Genomic DNA, 22,144 nt, shown 5'->3' with positions numbered 1-22,144 from the left:
CTAGCAACAACAGCAGACGGTAAAATAATACATAAACAAATCTAAATCTGTGTGTTCTAAATAAGAAATCTGAAAGTGTAAGTATAAGAGGTAGTGTGTAAAAGTTGGTAAATAAATTAGAATATTTGTAAATTATAATATTTAGTACATGAGGTTTTAATACTGTACATGTATTGAGTTGTTGTTTTTTTTTGCAAAAACAGAACTCCGTTTTTATAAATTTTCTGAAAACTTTTTTTATTGTTTACTTGAGATAATATCAATCAAACTGAAGTTGAGTGGATTTGAATCAGTAGAAAATACATGACAAAATAGAGAAAAAATAAATTATTATTATTTCAAGTAAACAATAAAATAATAAGTTTTCTGAAAATTTATAAAAATCTGTTTTTGCAAATAAATTCTTTGTTCGTGCTTCTTTTTTAAATTGGGTCCTGCTTTTGTGTCTCCATGTTTAGATGTTTTAGTTGCAGCCAGTGGTGCTGGGGAATATAACGATATGCGTTCAGTTACACAGGAAAAAGTGCCCCTCCCAAAACAAGAAAAAAAACTTATTTCAAAAGAAGTTTTACCTTGAAATAAGTGAAAAAATCTGCCAATAGAACAAGTGAAAATGCCTTGGTAAGATTCTTGTAATAAGTTGTGATATTTAGAATATTGAGCTCTTAAAATTAGCTGGGAAAACTTATTTTAAGCTGTATTTTACCAGGATTATCAAACTTAAGTGTCTTAACCCTCCTGTTGTCCTCATTTACAGGCACCAGAAAACATTGTTTCCTTTTCTTAAAAAACAAAAATCCAAAAATTCAGCAAACAAATCAAGAAAAAAATCCTTAAAAGTTTCCCTTAAAAGTTGTATTGATAAAAATAAAAATAAAAAAGATCTAAAAATTGTAAATATTTTCAAAAAACGAGTAGAAATCTTCCAAAAAAAATCCTAAAAATATCTAAAGTGATTTCATATGTATTAGTAAAAGTAAAATATTTTCTTTAAGAAAATTCGGGGGGAAAATAGATTTTTTTTCTCCCGAATTTTCTTAAAGAACCTTTTTTTTTTTTTTTTACATTTCTTTTTTCCACCAAAAAATGTTCAAAAATCTCCCAAAAATTTTTGAAAATGTCAAAGTTTTCACTGTGAAAATATATATACTTTTCCACATTTTTAAACTTTAACACGGGTCAATTTGACCTGCAGGATGACACGAGGGTTAAAACGAGATAATTTCAAGATTGTTTGACTTAACAAGATATTTAAGATGCGTTGTCTTAAAACACGTCCCTTCAGTTTGCTGAAATGTCACTTGTGAAGTGAATTTATATTAAATCAAGTGGGATGAGACATTCTGACTAAAAATAAGACAAACAGACTTGGTAAGATTGAGTTTTTTGCAGTGTAGTGTAAGTAATATCATCAGTGCATACAGCAGAATCACAGCTTGAAACGACGGCAATCTACATTTTGCAGCGTCCCCAGTAACAGGTAACTCAGCAGATTTTGCACATTTTGACTCACTGTGGGCTCATTTCTGATTGTAATATAAGAAGATATAAATCAACAGCAGGTAGTTTGAAGCATTAAAAAATGATCATGCCTTAAATGATATTCACAACAAAAGCTCTTTGATTATCTGTTCAACAAAACTTGGAAGAACCTGAAATTGGCATTTACTGTCCACAGATGTCATCAAAACAGGAGGAAAAAAAGGCGCTGTGGATATTTGCGTCTTACATTTACAGTGCATGTCTCCTGCCTGTGTTGTATAAACACAGCCGGCTGTTAACCCGACAAGTCCCAGACGTTTTGTTGGTTCCAGCTGGTTCATAGAATTTAGCTTTTTCATTACAGAATCTGGTTTGAGCAGATGATTTGTTTTTGCTGAATTTTTAAATTGAGGTTTGATAAAGTTTGATAAAACATGTCCCAGGCGATGAGTTCAAGGACTGTTGAAAGGCTAAAAATTCAACAACTGTTCTGTTTTTAAAGTTTGTGCCTCTGATGAATGGCATCATTTTGCTTTCTGGAGATGTAAATAAATGGGTCAATATATACACCCCCTGTCAAAAGTTTTGAGACACTTTCTCATTCAAATAAATGAGAACCCGTCTCAAAACTTTTGACAGGGGGTGTAATTGTGGGATTTTTTGTATCATAGTTGACATTTTTGCTGTTTTCAGACCTAAAACCAACATGGCCGCCTACAACCAAACACCACATGGCATTTTAGAGAAAGATTCTTCTAAATATTATATATACAATTGAGTAAAACGGAAATTGTAAGTTATTTCTAAAGATATTGTAAAACTGTTGACATGCCATAAATCCACACTTTACTCACACACTACTTTATATCAAACTTTCCGTTTCACAGTAAATATTAATCTGTAGTCTAACTTTTAAAAATTTCTCTATTAAATTACTTAAAAAGCCTTCGATTCTGGCCAGTCTTTTCTTAAAGATATAAAATTATATATAAAATTTGATATATTGCCAAAAAGAAATATCTGTCATGATTTTCTCAATTTAATAAAAAGAACACAATCACAACAAATGTTTGACGAAGCTAATTTTATTGTTGTTTACCTCATTAGAAGGTGGTGGTTGTTAAATTTGGACTGTTATTTAGTTGGAATTTCAGTGACATCCAGTTATTTTTTATTAATAAATGACTGTTTCCATAATAAATAATTATGGAATTTGTAAAGACACGATCATAATGAACATAGAAAACATTAGTTTTTATTTTTAATAAAAATACAAGCAAGATATATCCCATGGACTTCAAAAATCAATCAATTATGTACTCACCCATATATTTATAGGGAACGCTTTGAACTGTATGGTCATGATACTGCATCACATTTTACATTTTACAGCGAATATTAATCTGTAGTCTTTAAACATTTCTCTTCAAATGGAAATATCCACCAGAAAATTGGTAATGGGTATTTTCTCTAATCGTTATGCAGTCAGTCGCCAGTTATTAACTCCAACAAGTTAAACTATTCCACCCTAATACAGCCAAAGCGGAGGTTTGGACTCACAGGGGGGGGGGTTGCAGTATGATTACCAGCAATCAAATCAAATGGAGAAGGGATTAAAAATGACATATTTTCGCCGTAATTGTTATAAAAGATGTAAAAACCTGTCAGTCTGCTGCTCCTGCATTCGGTTTGTTTCTACCTAATTTTCTGCTCTCTCAGTGAGATGTGGGTGTCTGGGTTTGGTCGTCAGACGTGGCGACCTTGTGAGAGAAGGCCGTACATTTTCATTTGCTGCCAGCAGCCTAAACATGGCGGCCGACCGACCCTCATGTATTATATCATCCGTGTTTGTTGTTTTCAGGAAATAAAAACACTGAGATTCTTCAGATCAGAAACAAATCTGGTGACGATATAGAACCTAACGGGGTTGCATTACTCCTCGGGGCGACTATGCAAAGCAGCATGTTTGGTGTATCTGCTCGCTTGAGATGATTTGCATTCATTGTCGTGCTATTTCAACGCTCAGCTGTCGCAGTTTCAATCACTTTTAACTGTCCTCCAGCTATTGTGCTTGACGAGTCGAATTGTAGCTGCGTGTTTATTGTCCTGCGTTATTCTGCCGATGAATTCTTTAACGTATCTTATTTGTTTTCCGGCAGCTTTTCGACCGAGTCAGGGAGGACAACCCCGACTTCCACCAGAAGATCATCCCGATCAGCAGCGAGCTGATGCAGCCCGGCCTGGCCATCAGCCCGGAGGACGTGGAGAAGCTCACGGCCTGCATCAACATCGTCTTCCACTGCGCCGCCACCATCCGCTTCGACGAGCCGCTCAAGTGAGAATCGCGCATAGTACATGAATGCAAACACACTCTGCGCTAAAAATAGATCCACAGATTCACTGCTGCGCTTCAATGCAGCGTTTTGACATATCACCACGCCGAATAATTAACCACAGACAGAAGCAGCATCTCTTCACTGTTGGGTTGAAGTTCCTCGTAGCAGGAGCTTCCTATTGTGAGGCTGCAGTCAGAGGAAATGCAGCTCATTGAGCCAACAAAATAGTTTTATTGGTTTAACCTTCGTGTCGTCCTGCTGGGTCAAAATTGACCCGTTTTAAAGTCTGAAAATGTGGGGGGAAATATTTTCACATTTTCAGCATTTTTGGGAAATTTTTGAACATTTTTTGTTGGGAAAAAAGAGATGTAAAAAAATGTTTCTTTAAGAACATTCAGAAAAAAATCAACCAATTTGCTGGATTTTGGTTGATTTTTTTTTTCTGACTGTTCTTAAAGAAAATATTAGAACTTTTACTGATATATATGAAATCGCTTTAGATTTTTTTTTTTTTGGAAGATTTTAATTCATTTTTTGAAAATATTTAAAAAAAATTTCATTTCTTGCCAAATTTCTGGATTTTTTTAAAATAAAACTTTTAAGGGAAACTTAAGAAATTATTGGAATTTTCTCCCATCAGATTTTGCAAATTTTTAGAAATTTGTGGGGTTGTTTTGCTGAATTTTTGGGAGTTTTTTTTCACACAAGGGAACAATATTTTTGGTGCCCTTACATGAAGACAACAGGAGGGTTAAAGTAAAGGGGAAGTACAGCAGGATGAGGATGTTGAGAAAGATACCGTTGTAAAAAAAAAAAAAAAAATCGCCCACAGTGCAGAGTTGTCCACAGTTTGCATCAAATCAGAAGATATTGAATTTTCCAGTAATAATAGGACTTATAAGTGTTTGGATCACCCAGGTAGAGTCAGTGCTGTGGTCCTTATTGGTGCTGCTGGCATGCAGGAGCTCATTCAGATGCTGAATCCTCGTTATTGAGTGCTGTTTCCATCCAGCGAGTCGGTTTGTGTGAATGGACGGTGATGTGTTCAGAGGTTCCTACATGCCTGACTGAACCCGGTGCACTGAGTGGACCTCAGGCGGCTGCACCGTTATCGAATTCTGTTGGGTTCAGTGTATTATATTGTGTTATGGTGACCCAGTTATTTTGCTCTTTTGTGGCTGATGTGCTGATGCTCGTTTCCAGCTGATCGGTCCTGGAATACGCTGTCAGAACCAGCATCGCTCTATCCTGTCCTCAGTGTCACATAGTTTGTGCTATGGGATGGCTGCCAGTGGTGTTTTATTTCATTGTGTGCATGTCTTTCAGATGCCCACCTGCATCAATGGGGAAATCCTTAGAATTTATAAATGACAGAAAATGAAGAGTAATCCAGGAACACACACAGTCTGTGAGACTTCAAGGTGACAGCGTGTGGTGTGAATGATGCAAAGACACGTTTTCAAATGAAACCACACCAGAGGAAAAAGCATCAGAGGCTGAATCGGCCACAGATGATGATGTTTGCGTGCTGCAAATCCACTGCCCCAAAAAATGTGTCATGGGCTGAAGTTATGCTTCACAACACAACACAATCTGACCACCAGACAGAACGTTTACCACAAAAGGGTTCACGATCCTCCCCGTCTGGCAGAAAGTCTCAAAACTGTTTTGACTGAATTTGAACAAACAGGCAGTTTGTTAAAGGTCCCATATTGTTCCCTTTTTAGCAGAGTAATCAAAGTCTTATGTCATCTCATTTTAAAATACTGCAAAGATGGTTCTTTTCACCTAAACTGTGTGACTCCTGGTTTTAGTCCTGTTCTAAATGCCCTCTTTCAGTCTCTAGCTTTAAATGCATCTGAGCTGCTGGGTCAATGTATAATTGAGGGACTTTTGAAGTCGATGGGACGTATCTTACATGCATTTTTATGAAAAGTAAAAAAAATAATGTTTTTATGGTCATTGTGATCATGTTTTTTTTTCATTTCCATCCTTATTTATTACAGAAACAATCACTTATTCATAAAAAATGACTGGATATCACTAAAATGCCAACTAAATAACCGTCCAAATTTAACAACAACCACCTTATAATAAGCTAAACAATAATAATATGAGCTGATTCAAAAATAGTTTTGATTGTGTTCTTTTTATTAAGTTGAGAAAATCATGACAGATATTTCTGTTTTGGCACTGTATCAAATTTTAAATGGAAAATATCAAATTGTATCACTTTCAACTAAATTCCCCGTTACAAAAACTCCTCTCCAGGAAGTGTGTTAATTCCAGATCACATGACCTGCTCCACATGATGTCATTTCCTCCTGAAGAAAAGACTGGCCAGACTCCAAGGCTTTCTTAGTTATTTAATATAAAATAGTCAACAGGTTTACTACAATATCTTTATAAATAACTTTCAATTTCAGTTTTACTCAGTTATATTTATAATATTTAGAAGAATCTTTGTGTAAAAATGCCATGTGGTGTTTGGTTCTAGGCGGCCATGTTGGTTTTAGGCCTGAAAACGGCTAAAATGTCGACTATGATGTGAAATCTGCCGTCCAGACCTGCTTCAGGAAGAAAACTCTCTCTGCATCTATGATTGACAGCACAGAACATTTCAACTGACTGCATGGCAGATGGCACAGACAGGAATGAGTGTTTGAGAGGAGGAATTTCTGTTGCTTTTAACTTTCTGTCTTCATTTGATATGAAAATACCACAGCATTCACCGCAGTTGTTTTTTAACCTAATGCGTTAGGTGAATTTGCTCAAATACATCACAGTTCTAGAAATATCAGTAGTTTAGCGATGCAGGGCTGCAGCTTGGAAATGGCTCTGAAGGGACATTTGAATCTCTACTTCATTTTTATTCCATCGTCTAACAGATGCAAAAAACAGGAATTATCTTTTCTTATTATTTATTAGAGGTTTATTATTTATTGTATTATATTTTTATTATTTTTGTTATATACATATATATATATATATATATATATATATTGTTTATTTTTTATCTATTATTTTTGCAAAAATATTTTCTATATTTGAGCTTTGCATGGTCGGTGACCAAAGCTCGCTAACTTTCATTATTTACTGGGGGACACGCATCAGGTCGGATTTAGAGCATTTTAATACTTGTTTTGCGTTAAATCTGCAAATTTTTACAAAGATTTACCAGATAATGCTTTCCTATTTAAACAGCAGTTTCCTACATAAAAGAACAAGTGATGCATCAAAGAGTCGGCTGACATTATTACCGGGCTGTGTGTGAATTCTCAAGAAACTTTCGGCACATTTCGCCAAGTGCATTTAACTGTCATCAATAATCCAGTCGCTGTCTGCTTTGGCTCTCTGTCATCAGGCCCAGCAGGCAAAAGATTAAAGAGAAGCGAACCATCCCTGACCTTACTTTTAATATTTTAATAATGTACTTCTCTGGGAATATTGCCTTTGGACAGCGCTAGCAGCCCACACTGAAGTCTGGTGGAATATCCAAACAAGTTCTGCTTGTTTGCCTCGCAGCTTAAATACCCAGATTGGGCATGCTCCTTCATGTAGATGAATTCGATGCAATTTTTGCTAGTTTTGAAGGGTGCAGAAAGAAATGACATTTCTGCTCGGAGTCCTGAAGAGTTCAGAAGGCGTTCACAATTTGGCTTCCTTGTTTCCTTAAATGGAACATTCCAGTCAGTTTCTAGGCTTCAGGTTCTTCCAGTAATTACATTTTTCATTGAACTTTATAGTCCTTAACTGCCCAAACATGGCTAGAAGTAGAGAGAGCTCAAAAATGTATTCAATGTTAGTAGTTAAATGTTAGAACTAGCTCATAAAAAATATTTTCTTTGACTGTTTATTTCATGAAAAACAAGAAACTGGAAACATTGTTTCCAACATCTTTCCAAAAATGTTGCCAATGCTAGAAAAAACTGTGACTTGATATTGTCGATACTTTACCGCTTCCATTCTTGTCTACTTGTCTCCGTCTTCTTTGTTAGGACGCACAAAAAGTTACCGAAGTAGCTGAAGGACCTAAAACATGACAAGCAGATCTTTTCATCGAAATTCAATTCAGGAGAAAGAATGCGACTTCACCCTGCTGGTTTTTCTGTGCCCGTGACTTCAGCTTTAGGAATTTAACAACGGACAACAGCAGCAAGTAGATTTGATCTCTCGTGTCTGATTTTAGAACATTTCATCAAAAGAAACTTAAATTAGGAAGCATAATTAGTGTGTGACAGCTGCTTACTTGATAAATCCCTAGATCCATTTTATCACTAGATCCACCTGTTACGGATTTCAGTCACGAAATTCGATATCCGTACATACACATTACACACACCTGTGCTCATCGCAAGATAATTTTTATATTTACTCGTTTAGTTTGTGGGTAGATCTGTATTAAATGGCCAGATTCTGTGTACACTGGAAAAAATGCCCCTCTCAAAACAAGGGGAAAAAACTTATTTCAAAGAACTTTTACCTTGAAATAAGTGGAAAAAAAATCTGCCAATAGAACAAATGAAAAATGTCTTGGTAAGATTTCTTGAAATAAGATGTGATATTAAAAATATTGAAATCTCAAAATTATCTGGGAAAACTTATTTTATGCTCTATTTTACCAGGATTGTCAAACTTAGGTGTCTTAACCCTCCTGTTGTCCTCATTTACGGCACCAAAAAATATTGTTGCCCTGTCTGAAAAAAATCCAAATTTAGCAAAAAAAATTCCCCAAATTTATAAAACATTTGCATAATTTTCCTCAAGAAAATTCCTTAAATTTCCCTTAAAAAATTTTTTAGAGCCCCAAATTTGGCAAGAAATAAAAAATAAAAAAATTTAAAAATATATAACAATTGTAAATATTTTCAAAAAATGAATGAAAGTCTTCCAAAAAATGTCCTAAAAATATCCAAAGTGACTCCATATTTATCAGTAGAAGTTGTAATATTTCCTTTAAGAATAGTCCCCCCCCCGAATGTTCTTAAAGAATATTTTTTTTAACATTTCTTTTTTACACCAAAAAATGTCAAAGAATTTTCCAAAAATGTTGAAAACGTTAAAGTTTTCACTGTGAATTATTTTTTTCCCCACATTTTCAAACGTAAAACAGGTCAATTTGACCCGCAGGACGACACAAGGGTTAAAACAAGATAATTTCAAGATTTCTTGACTTAACAAGATATTTAAGATGCGTTGTCTTAAAACACGTCCCTCCATCTGCTGAAATGTCACTTGTTAAGTGAATTTACCTCAAATCAAGTGGGATGAGACATTCTGACTAAAAACAGGACTAGTAGACTTGGTAAGATTTTGACTTTTTGCAGTGGAGCCGTGAAAACACAAATTGAGGGATGAACTGCCTTGGAGTGCTGCGCTCTCTGAGATGCTCTCATCCAGTCTTCTACTAATCACATTTCAGCCCACGTTGAACTGCCTCAGATCCCTACGCTAAACCGTTTTCCTGCTTCGAACATCTGCCTAACGACGCTGAAAGCTGCCTGTCTGTGGGTTTCATGTTGTGTCTGATCGGTGTATACATTTGCTTAAAAAAACACCGTGATTCACAGGGGCGTATTTCTGTAAAACAAGCCGTCAACACGCAGCCGCGAGTGAATGCAGATGATTTATGCGTGAGGCGGCATTGAGCTGCTCTTAAAGAAGAGGGTGTTTTGGAGGCGTGGCGCTCTGAGTGGCAGCTCAGTCGGGATAAAGCTGCTGCTCTGCTCTCCACACAGATTTCTATTGATCTGTTCCTGCTTTCGTGTCTCCCGCTGTGGCTTTCTGACAGACTCTCCCATCTCTGTGTGCTGCTCCACCTTCCATCTCTCTCTGAGTGGCCTTCGTCTGTCTTTGTTCTTCTTTCTTCATCTGTCTTTCAGTCCCATGTTCACCGTTTCCCTCGTAGCGGCCGGCAGCCTTGTAAGCAGTGCGGGGCGATAAATCAGACGGCTGAAAGTTTGAGGCTTCTCAGGCTGACACCACCTCGGTTGGTCTTCATCTCTGGCACGTCTTTATCCACCCTTACAGGATCAATTCTGTTTATTAACATGCGGAGAGGATTTTGTGTAGCTTTGGCTCTTTGCTCTTCTGTCTGTAACACTATTACTGTGTCACTGAAGTAATCGCTGAGATTTGTGACTGGAGCAAGAAGCGTGGCAGATTTTATAGAAATCAGGCTTAACTGGAGTGAAAACGAAGATTTAAAGTGGTAAAAGCAGGGCTGTTTTTTCAAGTCCTGCTTACTCTAATCACACATTTCTAAATGGACCGTTTTGTTTGTCTAAATTTAGGAATAACTGAGTGATTATTCAGTAAATCTTGGCCGTGTTGTCCATGCTGACCTTCTGTCATGCTTTAATGCTGTCAACAGTGGAATCATAAATCAGATATTGTATTGGATTTATGTTGTATCGAATGGCAGCCTGCCCCAAATACTAGTTTTTGGGCTCTGTAGCTCACACCCGTGGATGAGTAGTAAGCATCGCAGACGGCGTAGTAAAACTCCACCTTTTTCTGTAACGTTGCTCATATGCAAAGCAATCAACTTCATAATAGCATCTGTTCTCTCTGTCTTTGTTTTTGTTTTTTATGTGGTAGCTGACTGTAATGTCTGGGGATGGATGAGTTATTGTACATTTTCCTAATGCCAATAACTGCCTTCAGCCCTCAGTGCTCCCACATTCTCCTTCTGTTTCATTCGTTAGTATGATTTCTACTGCTACCCCCAATCTTATTCTTTAGTTCCTCTATTGTTATGATTGCTAATCTAGCTAATTATTCATTAAACTTATTATCATTTTTACTGTTTATTTCAATTGACTGCTCTGATTTTCTGTGTTGCATGTGTGGACTGTCAGAGCACGCTGTTCTTAAGGGTGCCATATAAATAAAGTTATTACTGTATGTGTATTGGTGTGATTTTACTGTCTGAATCTTTGTATTAGCAGCACAAACCCAGTATCGGTTGGGCTCTAATGTTTAGACAGGAATGGTGGCTAAAAGTATCAATTAAGACGTAATTGAAAAATAGGGATGCTTTGTTTTAGATCAGAGCTTTACAGGTTTGTTAGATACGAATCGGCAAAGCCAAAGACAGATGGCTGGTGAGTCAGGTGTATCCATCTTTCCCTTGCATATGGACCCAGAAGGTGGCGGGAAGATGAGACGCCCACGCAGAGCCCATCCTCCCATCCCCATCCTCATCATCGTCATCCTGCTGTCACAGCTTCGCTCGCTCCACGCTGCTGCAAACAACCTGACCACACCTGACTCACGCTGCCCACAACTCACCGACACGCTCCGTACGTCTGCCTCCGCCTCTCACTTTTTCTGTCGCAAACTCGCCTCCTGAGCGCCGCCCACGCCCAGCCAGAGAAGCAGCATATCTTGCAGCGTGTGGCTCCGCTGACCCTCGGTTTCTCTGGCTGTCGCCTCGGGCCGGATGGATGTTGTTGCAGTACTGCAGCAGAGCTGACACAGATCCACTGCTGAGGTTTATCAAGCGAAATGCGTCGGTGTGTGGCCTGCTGGAGGCTTGTCGGAAGCATGGGAGTTCATCATTCTGGAAAACAATGACGTTTTGTGTCTCTCTTACTGAGGTTAGGATTTTGTTTTTGCAGTTGTGAAGGGAAGGCAGTTTATAACGATGAATGCTGCCGTTGTCAATCTTATTTTTGTCCAGGCAAGAGCAGAACAAATGCGCTTCCTCCACCAAACTGTGAATTGGTCAAACCAGAGAAAACCGTTGATGGGTATTTCTCACTGCTTTTTGGGCTGTTTTTCCTGTTTTCAGTGGAACAAATCTCATTATTTCTAGCCCCTCTGCTTATGCACGCTTCATCACTTGCTGTAATGCAGTCTTATCATTTATTGATGCCATTAGTGTGGAAATTGGCAGCGCTCGGTTGGATGCAGCAGCTGAGACAAATGTGGCAGAATCGTCAAGTCATGCGATTGCAAAGGTTTGTTTTCGATGTGTTTAAAGTGTCAAGAGTGAGCAGCACCCTCTGTTTCACCCTGCCGGTCAAATTGACCGGGCGATTGTTTTAAAGTGGAGGAAAAGAAAATGTGGAGGAAAAAAAATGTATTTTCACAGTGAAACTTCCGATGTCCACATTTTCAACATTTTTTTTTTAAATTATAAAAAAGTTTTTGGTGGAAGAAAAATGTGAAAAGAAGTTTTTTTTTCAGAATATTTACCCAAAAAAAATCAACCAAAATCCAGCGAAATTTGCTGGATTTTGTTTGATTTTTTTGTCTAAATGTTCTTAATGAAAATATTAGAAGTTTTACTGATATTTATGTCCTCACTTTAGATATTTTAAAGATATTTTTTGGAAGATTCTTTCTTATTTTTTTCAGTATTTACAAGAATTTTCCTTCCAGATTTGTGTGATTTCTTTAAATGCTATTTTTAATGGAAATTTTTAAGGAATTATTGGAGTTTTCTTCTGAAGGTTTTGCAAGTTTTCAGAAATTTGGGGATTTTTTTTTGTAGAATTTTAAAAAAAACTTCAGACAAGAAACTCTCATTTTTGGTGCCCGTAAATGAAGACAACAGGAAGGAGAAATGACAAACTGGCACAAAAAAACAAGCAGCAGAATTGATTGTGCAGCCATGGAGATGCTCGTAGCTCCATTAGCGTTAACGGGGCAATCAGTGAAAATGATGAAACCAACACATTGGAGACGAGGAGCAGGTGTTTGCTCTTTTTATTTCTCTCTGGTTCTGCCTCGTTCTCGCTCCCCCTCCTCTGTTTGGTTTCACCATCCAGTCGTGTCATCCTGCATTCTCCGGCTTAAAATCATTTCCTGCAAATTCTCATTAGAAAGGAACACTCGGCGGTCGGCAAACAGACGTTCACGCGTGCAGATGCTCGGAGATATTACAAAGCCTCTTCTCCACGCACGCTTAATCCAAAGCACACAAACTTTAACCTCACACACACACACACGCTCTCATTGGCACACCCTTCCCTCCCACTCACACACGGTCTTGAACGCTGTATCTCTGCTCTCTCCTGCAGACACGCCCTGCAGCTGAACGTGATCGCCACGCAGCAGCTCCTCGGCCTGGCCCAGCAGATGCACCACCTCGAGGCCTTCATTCACATCTCCACCGCCTATGCAAACTGCAACCGCAAGTACATCGACGAGGTCATCTACCCGCCGCCCGTCGAGCCCAAGAAGCTCATCGAGTCCCTAGAGTGAGTGAACGGAGGGCGAGCTTTTGTTCCCCCCAGAGACGACTAAATAAGTTCCTGTCCAGTAAGAAAGTCTTGTCTTCTGCCACACCAGCTACAGCCTTCATGATAGGGTTTGTACTAAAGATCAGTATGGCTGCATTTCTGCCCTGTTGAGGACCAGTAATTAAAGGAATTAATAGGGGTAAAGGATGCATGGTGTAAAACATTTTATGGAGGCACCTCTGCCTGTTTCACAAGAAATTATTTTTTATTTTTTATCAAATATGACGTTTATGAACCAAAAATTTATCCAAAAGGGTTTGAAAGTCGTCCTATTTAAACAAAAATCACCAAAGTAAGAGCATTTATCTGAGCCAGAAGCTATAAAAACAGAAATATTCACCTGATTTTCAAGTTTCTGGTGGTTATTGAACTTCTTATCTACACGTTTCATTTAACAATTCACCATAAATAATCTGTTGACATTAGCAGGGTTCTTTAAAAAAGAATAAACATTTAATTCTCCATTCTTGAGAGAACCCATGACTGACAGTCCTGTGATAAGTCAGGGTTTAACTTCACTTAGATAAAGAGCTAATTGTTTATATCTAAAGTGATTACATATTTATCAGTAAAACGTCTTATATTTTCTTTAAGAACATTCACAAAAAAATCTACCAAAATCCAGCGGAATTTCGCTGCTGATTTTTTTTTTTTTTGTGAATGTTCTTAAGAAACATTTTTAACTTTTCTTTTTTTTTCCACCAAAAAATTTTCCGAGATTTCCCAAAAATGTTGAAAATGTGGACATCAGAAGTTTCACTGTGAAAATATATATTTATATTTATTTAACAACAAATTTCTGAAAATTTGCAAAACCTTCAGGAAGAAAATTCCAATAGTTCCTTAAAAGTTGTATTCAAAAAATATTATTTATTTAAAAAAATCCCCCAAATTTGGCAAGAAAATTCTTGTAAATATTTTCAAAAAATGAGTAAAAATCTTCCAAAAAAATCCAAAAAAAGTGATTCCATATGTATCGGTAAAATTTATATTTTCTTTAAGAACATTCACACAAAAATCAACCAAAATCCAGCAAAATTCGCTGGATTTTGGTTGATTTTTTTGTGAATTTTTTTAAGAAGCATTTTTAACATTTCTTTTTTTTCCATCAAAAAATGTTTAAAGATTTCCCAAAAATGTTGAAAATGTGGACATCAGAAGTTTCACTGTGAAAATATATATTTATATTTATTTAACAACAAATTTCTGAAAATTTGCAAAACCTTCAGGAAGAAAATTCCAATAATTTCTTTAAAAAAATCCCTTAAAAGTTTTATTTAAAAAAAATATTATTTATTTTTTTAAAAATCCCCCAAATTTGGCAAGAAAATTCTTGTAAATATTTTCAAAAAATGAGTAAAAATCTTCCCAAAAATCCCAAAAAAGTGATTCCATATGTATCGGTAAAACTTATATTTTCTTTAAGAACATTCACACAAAAATCAACCAAAATCCAGCAAAATTCGCTGGATTTTGGTTGATTTTTTGTGAATTTTTTTAAGAAGCATTTTTAACATTTCTTTTTTTCCATCAAAAAATGTTTAAAGATTTCCCAAAAATGTTGAAAATGTGGACATCAGAAGTTTCACTGTGAAAGTATCTTTTTTCCCACATTTTCAAACTTAAAAATTCTGACCCGTAGGACGATGCGAGGGTTGATAAACGGTGCCGATATTTCTGCTCGTCTGTCGATTAAAAGGTGACTCGGTGCTTTGGTGTTTTTTTCTCTGACTGAGCTCTCCATTCCTGACTCCAGGTGGATGGATGACGGCATCGTGCGGGACATCACGCCGCGGCTCATCGGCAACAGGCCCAACACGTACACCTACACCAAAGCCCTGGCCGAGTACGTGGTGCAGCAGGAGCAGGACAAGCTCAACATCGGCATCATCAGACCCTCCATAGTGGGAGCCAGCTGGCAGGAGCCGTTTCCTGTGAGTACCCAGATATCCCCTCCTTCCTCCTCATGTGAACGGTGATGAATGTTAACCAAAATGTTTGACACCCGTGAATGATCCAGTCGTGATTTCTGGATCCCCCGCTCATCGTGTGTGACAGCAAAGCGAATGGAAATGAGATACTGATCGATGTAACCCCGCGCAGGTCAGCGCCGCTCCCCTGTGGCTTTTATCTTAAGTGGCTCGGGATTAAAGCAAATTGGTTAATATCTGTTTCTCCGACCGAGTCACCTTCAAACAAACAGCTGCTGGGATGGGAGAGGTTTTGGGAGAGGCGGGGAGTCCATAAATGTGACAGCAGAGAGAGGGGAGGAGGGGAGGTTGAAGAGTGCAGAGAAGTTCAACTGAAGGCGACTCAGAGTTCAGAACAGTGAATTGCTTCCGTGTTTAAGCTGCTTTCAGCCGACCAGCTGCTGCAGGCGTTCCAGCATCTTCAACATTTGCATTTCACACGGAGGATTTAAGTCGCATTCTGCAGCCGCTGCAGCTGTGGGGCATTTCAAACCTGCCTTTAAATGTCACTGAAATAGCAGCCAGTGCTTTTTTTCTGGTACCGCTTACCTGTTAAAGGCTTAATCTGCAAGTTTTAGACCCTAAAAATTACAAGCATACCATTAAAAAGGCTTGTCTTATAAAAGAAGATGGATAGATATTTTATTAATCCCGAGGAAAATTCAACTATCTTGTGTTTTCCTTTGGCTAGCATGGTTTAGAATGCAGCTCTGCCTCAATACTGATTCTACAGAATTAGAAAATATGAATTGGTTTGATTCTTTGTACGTCAGTCAATTAAAAACTGATGTTAATTTCTAATTTGTGCAGAAATATTCAGCCGACACAAGGCAAGAACACATTGCTCAATAATTCTCACTATAAATTATTATTTCTCCTCATCCAGAGTGTGACATATAAGGATTTTTTTTTCTTTTGTCTGTTTTGTTCTTGTGTATTGCATTAGTGGATTATTTTGACTATTTATTTTCCACATTTATTCAGGTTTATTGATCACTTTTTGTCCAAGATTTCTGGTAACAAAAGCTCAACTCATGCTGGCGTTTCCCACAACTTTTATTCTCATCGCACGGAGCAAAGTCTGTCTGCTGCAAGATGGTTAAATAACACTGAAAAAAGCGGCAAAAATTGTAAGATTTTTTCAGCTACTGTCTCCAAGTTCAGGAATGAACTTTCTTGGACCAAAAGTTTGAGTCTCCAGATGATTGTGTCTCCCTTAGATGAAGCTGGAGCCATTGAGTGGGTGCAATTTTTCCTTTAAAACTAAGATAATAATAATGAGAACGCCTGATAACTAGGTGGTTAGAATTCATAACAAATGGAATCATGTCGCTTTCCTTCTTTCTTCATTGTGCAATCAAACAGTTGAATAGGCCAAAAATAGTGTGACTCTTTGCACTTTATCCTGTTTTCTTTTTGCATCTATTGCACTTATTTTGCCTTTTTTCCATCCTGTAATGTGTGCAGCAGTTTGGTAGGCTTCAGTTGTTTTAAAATTTGCTGATGTAAGAAGATTTTCTGTTTTCTAACACTTTCATTCCCAGCTTGTTTACCATTCCGTGCAGCCAGACGAGAGGTGCACTAGAGATCAGAAAGGCTCCGAGATGAAGCCACATGAATAAAATAGCAGAAAAACACAGGAAAGTCCTTGTTGATGTGGCGTCAGGAAATGTAGGCCTCGTGTGGACTGTGACGCCGGTTCCTGGCTCGGCGCTCGGCCTGCAGTTGTAAGCTCGGCCTGGCAGCGACTCTCCAAACGGCCTCACTCACGCTTGGCCATGCAATCGCCTTGGCAGCCCCTGCCAGTAGGCGCTGTGGGGCGAGGGGATAGGGGACGGCTTATTTATGTGTTTGTGAGTTGCATGTATGTTCTGTCGTTTTGACTCCGTGTCTCTCCCGTTTAACCAACACGTGATGCCAAATATCGGTTCAAAGATGAGTCTCCTTGTCGTGCTCGAGCAGCGGTGTCAGATTCGTTTTAATTTAGGAGCCACATTCAGAACAAATTGATCTCAAGTGAGCCGGACCAGTAAAATCACAGCATAATAATAAATAAAAATAACCACAACTCCAACTGTTTCCTTTGTTTTAGTGCAAAAAAGTACATTCTGAAACTGTTCTTATTTAGGGATTTATCTTTATAAAAAGCATCATGAACAACCTGAAATTTATTAAGAAAAATAAATTCAATTTGAGCAACATTCATCCTCAGTTTATCATTTCCACATTAAAACTTCCAGATCAGAGTGTCAACAAAGAAACGCATTTAGTCACAGCTGTTTGAAAGTGAACAATACAGTATTTTACTTTATGATCAAAAAACAAAAGTTAGATTACAAAAAAGACAAAAAACGACAAAATATTTTTTAAAAATGAGACAAAACGGCAAAAACGAGACAAACAAAACAAAAACGGAGACAGAAAATTAGACCAAAAGTCACAAAGGGCAAAGAAAATGGACAAATGACACAAGCAAGACAAACAAAAATACAAAATGACAAAAACACTACACAAAACAGCAAAAAAGTGACTAAAATAACACAAGTGTGACAAAAACGAGAAACAAAGCGACGAAAAAAGAGAGAAATGACAAAAGCGAGACAAAAAAACAAAAACAAGACAAAGTATTACAAAAATGAGACACAACAACAGTGAGCAATCTGGTATTTTACTTTTTGATCAAAACAACTTGTCATGATCTAGAAATTATTTAAAATTTATAGTCTCTGTTGGTTTTACTCTTTACAAAGTCGACCGGATTGGACCCTCTGGAGGTCCAGTTTTGGCCCCTGGGCCACATGTTTGACCCCCCTGTAATAGAGTCTCCTCTGGCCCCTGCTAGTGTTCTCTGCACCTTATCTGCACCGGAGCTAATTATTAGCCTCAGATAAGCCTCGGCACTGACCACATAATGGCTCTCCAGTCCCTCACATTAGAAACTACAGCAGTCTATTAGCAGCGGTTTCATGCATTTTTAATGGCGTCTAATTGAAGTCGACAATCATTGCTGCCCAGCCTCCCCCATTTTCCCCCCACAGGAGGTAACACGACCCCGACCAGCTGACTCGGCACACACAGTCCATAAGGTGATGTCGCTTCAGTGCCACACAGATGCAATCAGCTCTCTGAGGATTAACGGTTTTCTGTGCATCGTCTCGTGTCATTTTTTCTGTTTTATGATATTATAACTTTGTCATGCTGCACAATAGACATTTTTGAGTTCTCTCTACATCTAGCCGTGGTTGTGTCGTTTCCACAGAAGTGCAGGACTTTATATTGCAGTAAAAAATGAGACCTCAGTCGCAAAAAACATGCAGAAGCTTAGGGTTATGAGGGATTTGTCTGTCAGTGCAGGTAGAATATGCTCAGAAATAAACCGTTTTTCGATTTCACGATCAGCTCATTCTCACATTGCCCTTTCATTTCTTCACCCTCCTGTTATCTTCGTTGACGGACACCAAAAATATTGTTTCCTTGTCGGGAAAAAATCCAAAAATTCAGCAAAAAATTCCCCAAATTTCTGAAAATTTGCAAAACCTTCAGGAAGAAAATTCCAATAATTCCTTAAAAGTTTCCCTTAAAAGTTTATTTAAAAAAATATTATTTATTTTTTTAAAAATCCCCCAAATTTGGCGAGATAATTCTTGTAAATATTTTCCAAAAAATGAGTAAAATCTTCCAAAAAAATCCCCAAAAAAGTGATTCCAAAACTTTTATTTTCTTTAAGAACATTCACACAAAAATCAACCAGAATTCAGTGAAATTCGCTGGATTTTGGTTGATTTTTATCTGACTTTTTTAAGAAGCATTTTTAACATTTTTTTTTTCCATCAAAAAAATGTTCAAAAATTTCCCAAAAATGTTGAAAATGTGGACACTAGAAGTTTCACTGTAAAAATGTATCTTTTTTCCACATTTTCAAACTTCAAAACGGGCCAATTTTGACCCGCGTGACGACACGAGGGTTAAACACTCTTGCAGGAAATGCGTCTGAATCCTCTCATTGACGGCTTTCTGTGTCTCGTTCCTCAGGGTTGGATCGACAACTTCAACGGGCCGAGCGGCGTCTTCATAGCCGTGAGTAAAAATGCTCCTAAACCTCTTAATCGCACAGATCTGTTCTGGAGTCCTAAGACGGTGTCGTCCCTGTTCTCAGGCGGGGAAGGGGATCCTGCGCACCATGAGAGCCAACAACGACGCGGTGGCCGATCTGATCCCTGTGGACGTGGTCATCAACCTGACCCTGGCTGCTGGCTGGTACACGGCCGTGCACAGGTGAGGAAAAACAGCCACAGCTCTGTAGCTTTGTCCCTCATCTTAAGCCCTTTTCAGACACGGCATGCAGGACGATACAGGCTTCACAGACACTTTTCCAGATATAAAAGTGATGGAGAGAGCTACGGGACGCACGTGGTATTTGTTATTCAAGTGATGCAATTAAAACAAAACACTAAACTAATAGCTGCTTTTCCAAATGTCCAAACACATAACAGTCTGGTTCATTTCTGATTTCCTGAGTGGTAAAACTGCAGCTGATGTGACTCTGTGTTTGCCTGTCTGAGGTGAAGAAAAATACAGAAAAAAGTAAGAAAAAATGTTAGTTACTGTACTCAGAAATTCAGCTTTGAGGATTTTTTCTCCTGTTTTTATGACATAACTTTCTTATGCTGCACAAAAGATATTTTTGAGTTCTCTCTACTTCTAGCCATGCTTGTTGTTTCCACAGAGGTGCAGGATTTTATATTGCCGTTACAAATAAGCCCAAAAAACACGCAGAAACTTAAAGTTCAGAGGGTTCATTGATTTATCTGTCAGTTCAGGTAAAATGCATTTTTAATTTCAAGATCAGCTCGTTCTAGCGCTGCCCTTTCAGAGCTTAAATACACTCCCAGGAAATGCATATTTGTGTAATAGACCTTATCATGACCTTGATCTCCTGTACTTTACAGACCGAAAACAGCTCTGGTGTACAACTGCACAACTGGCGGCATCAACCCGTTCCACTGGGGGGAGATCGGTACGTACGCTGTTTGTCTCGCTTGAAAGATAACAGAAACCTGCCGGTGCAGGTGGATATTTGTGGAGTTGTTTTGTCTGCACCTGCTGGCATCCGGCAATGTCGTCGTCCCGGTTTGCTTCCATCATCACAAATCAATAGTCCAGCGCTGTGACATAATGCTTCTGTGATGTAGTCTGGTTGTGCCGTGGGGCTTCATGTGGGGAAGGTCTGCCACCTGCTGGAAGGAGGCAGAAGATGGAGGTTATTCCTGGAGACTGAAGGATGTAAATGGTAACTCAATTTAAGAAAGGCTTTCCAAATGAAACAAATTGCTTTTAAAGTAAATCTTGGAGGACATTTTACGTCCCACCCATCAAATTTCAAATAGTCCACGTAGAAAATACTAAAACAAGAAGTTGTTGTGTAAGTTTACTTGTCCTGAGAGCAAATCTAAAACAACTAGGAGTAAAGAATGTTTGAAAGTATTTTTAAGATACCAAATAAGTCTGGAGTTCCCCCTAAAATGCCATTTTTCTCTTGTCCCACCCCTCTGATAACCAAATGAAGTCTCAAATAAACAGTTATAATGAAATTTAGATCTCTTTTTTTCAATGATGTCTTCTCGTAATTGTGGGAACATTTTTAAATCAACATAATATTTTAAATAATAATTATCATGTACAGAACGTGTGTTCCACAACAACCCTGTTAGCATAGCCTTTTTAGCTGGTAGAAGAAGGAAACAGTGCATCACATGACAGAACATTGTGAGCCTTGTTTCGTTTGTCTCACTCTACCTCATATTATCAGGATCAGACTAATTCTTCTGACTGTTTTCCATCAGTCAGTTTGTCCTCTTGGTCAGCAGTAACAGCTAGCTAAATGTCTAGCTTCTACTGCTGAGAGAAAGCTAACGTTAGCATGGATTAGCAACCCTGTTAGCATAGCCTTTTTAGCTGGTAGAAGAAGGAAACAGTGCATCACATGACAGAACATTGTGAGCCTTGTTTCGTTTGTCTCACTCTACCTCATATTATCAGGATCAGACTAATTCTTCTGACTGTTTTCCATCAGTCAGTTTGTCCTCTTGGTCAGCAGTAACAGCTAGCTAAATATCTAGCTTCTACTGCTGAGAAAAAGCTAACGTTAGCATGGATTAGCAACCCTGTTACTGTGATTAGAGTAGGGTTAGCAAACAACAAATAAAACATGGAGTAAAAATGCTACCATTGATGTGTAAGCTGAGCCAATCAAGCCTTTGATACTTTATTACCTATTATTGATGAATATGGAGCAGAAAATTAGAATAGAATGTGCTTTATTGTCATTATTCAGTGTATAATGAGACTGGAGAGCTTCTCCTTTTCAGTGCAAAGAAATCTTAAAGATAGTGCAACCAGTCTATTTACCAAAACACAGTATAAATAACAGAGTGAATATAACTATGAAAGAGGAGGTTAATTTTTGTCCTCCAGTTCTGGAATGACCCACACACTTTAATAGTGATAAGTGTTGTGATCTAAGTGATACACAGGACGCTCATTTTATATTGACTACTTGTGTGGCAGTAATTTGAAAACAGATGGTTTTACATTTACAAAAACATTTTGTGATTGAGGAAAAAGTGCCACGAAACAGGATGTGATTGTGCATTTCTTAACTATAAAACTCCATCTGACACCACAGATGGCGACACTGCATGTGCTCTGTTCAGAAAGCATTCAGACCATGTCTTGTTTTGCACAAATTATTGTTGCAGTTTTAATTTTAATTGGATTAAAGTCCCATTTTTTTCCACCCAATCTGCTGTCATAAAACCCATTATGAGAGTGGAAACACATTTTTAGAAATTTTGGCAGCTGAAGTTGAAAGGAGGGCTGAATATGTTCTGAACTGACTTTAGTTTGTTTTTGTAATTAACTCTCTTGTTGTCCTGCGGGTCAAATTGATCCATTGTAAGGTTTGAAAATGTGGGAAAAATATATTTTCACAGTGAAACGTCTGATGTTCACATTTTCAACATTTTTGGGAAATTTTTTGAACATTTTTTGGTGGAAAAAGAAATGTTAAAAATGTTTCTTAAGAACATTCACCAAAAAATCAACC

General features: G+C 37.9%; 1 protein-coding gene across 1 annotated transcript in view; it reads left to right on the top strand.

Moving 5' to 3' along the window:
* The window catches only part of si:dkey-97m3.1 (fatty acyl-CoA reductase 1), an 85,915-nt gene that overhangs the window by 50,708 nt on the left and 13,063 nt on the right, over positions 1-22,144 (top strand). Inside the window, exons 3-8 of the mRNA XM_022203707.2 lie at positions 3,642-3,817; positions 12,848-13,027; positions 14,826-15,003; positions 19,072-19,116; positions 19,196-19,314; positions 19,989-20,056. Of these exons, the coding sequence (XP_022059399.1) occupies positions 3,642-3,817; positions 12,848-13,027; positions 14,826-15,003; positions 19,072-19,116; positions 19,196-19,314; positions 19,989-20,056 (766 nt within the window). The remainder of the gene's footprint in view (positions 1-3,641; positions 3,818-12,847; positions 13,028-14,825; positions 15,004-19,071; positions 19,117-19,195; positions 19,315-19,988; positions 20,057-22,144) is intronic.

This window comes from Acanthochromis polyacanthus, chromosome 1, assembly GCF_021347895.1.
Source record: "Acanthochromis polyacanthus isolate Apoly-LR-REF ecotype Palm Island chromosome 1, KAUST_Apoly_ChrSc, whole genome shotgun sequence".
Lineage (NCBI taxonomy): Eukaryota > Metazoa > Chordata > Actinopteri > Pomacentridae > Acanthochromis > Acanthochromis polyacanthus.
Note: the sequence above shows the minus strand (reverse complement) of the source record. Positions and strands in the feature narration are given on the sequence as shown.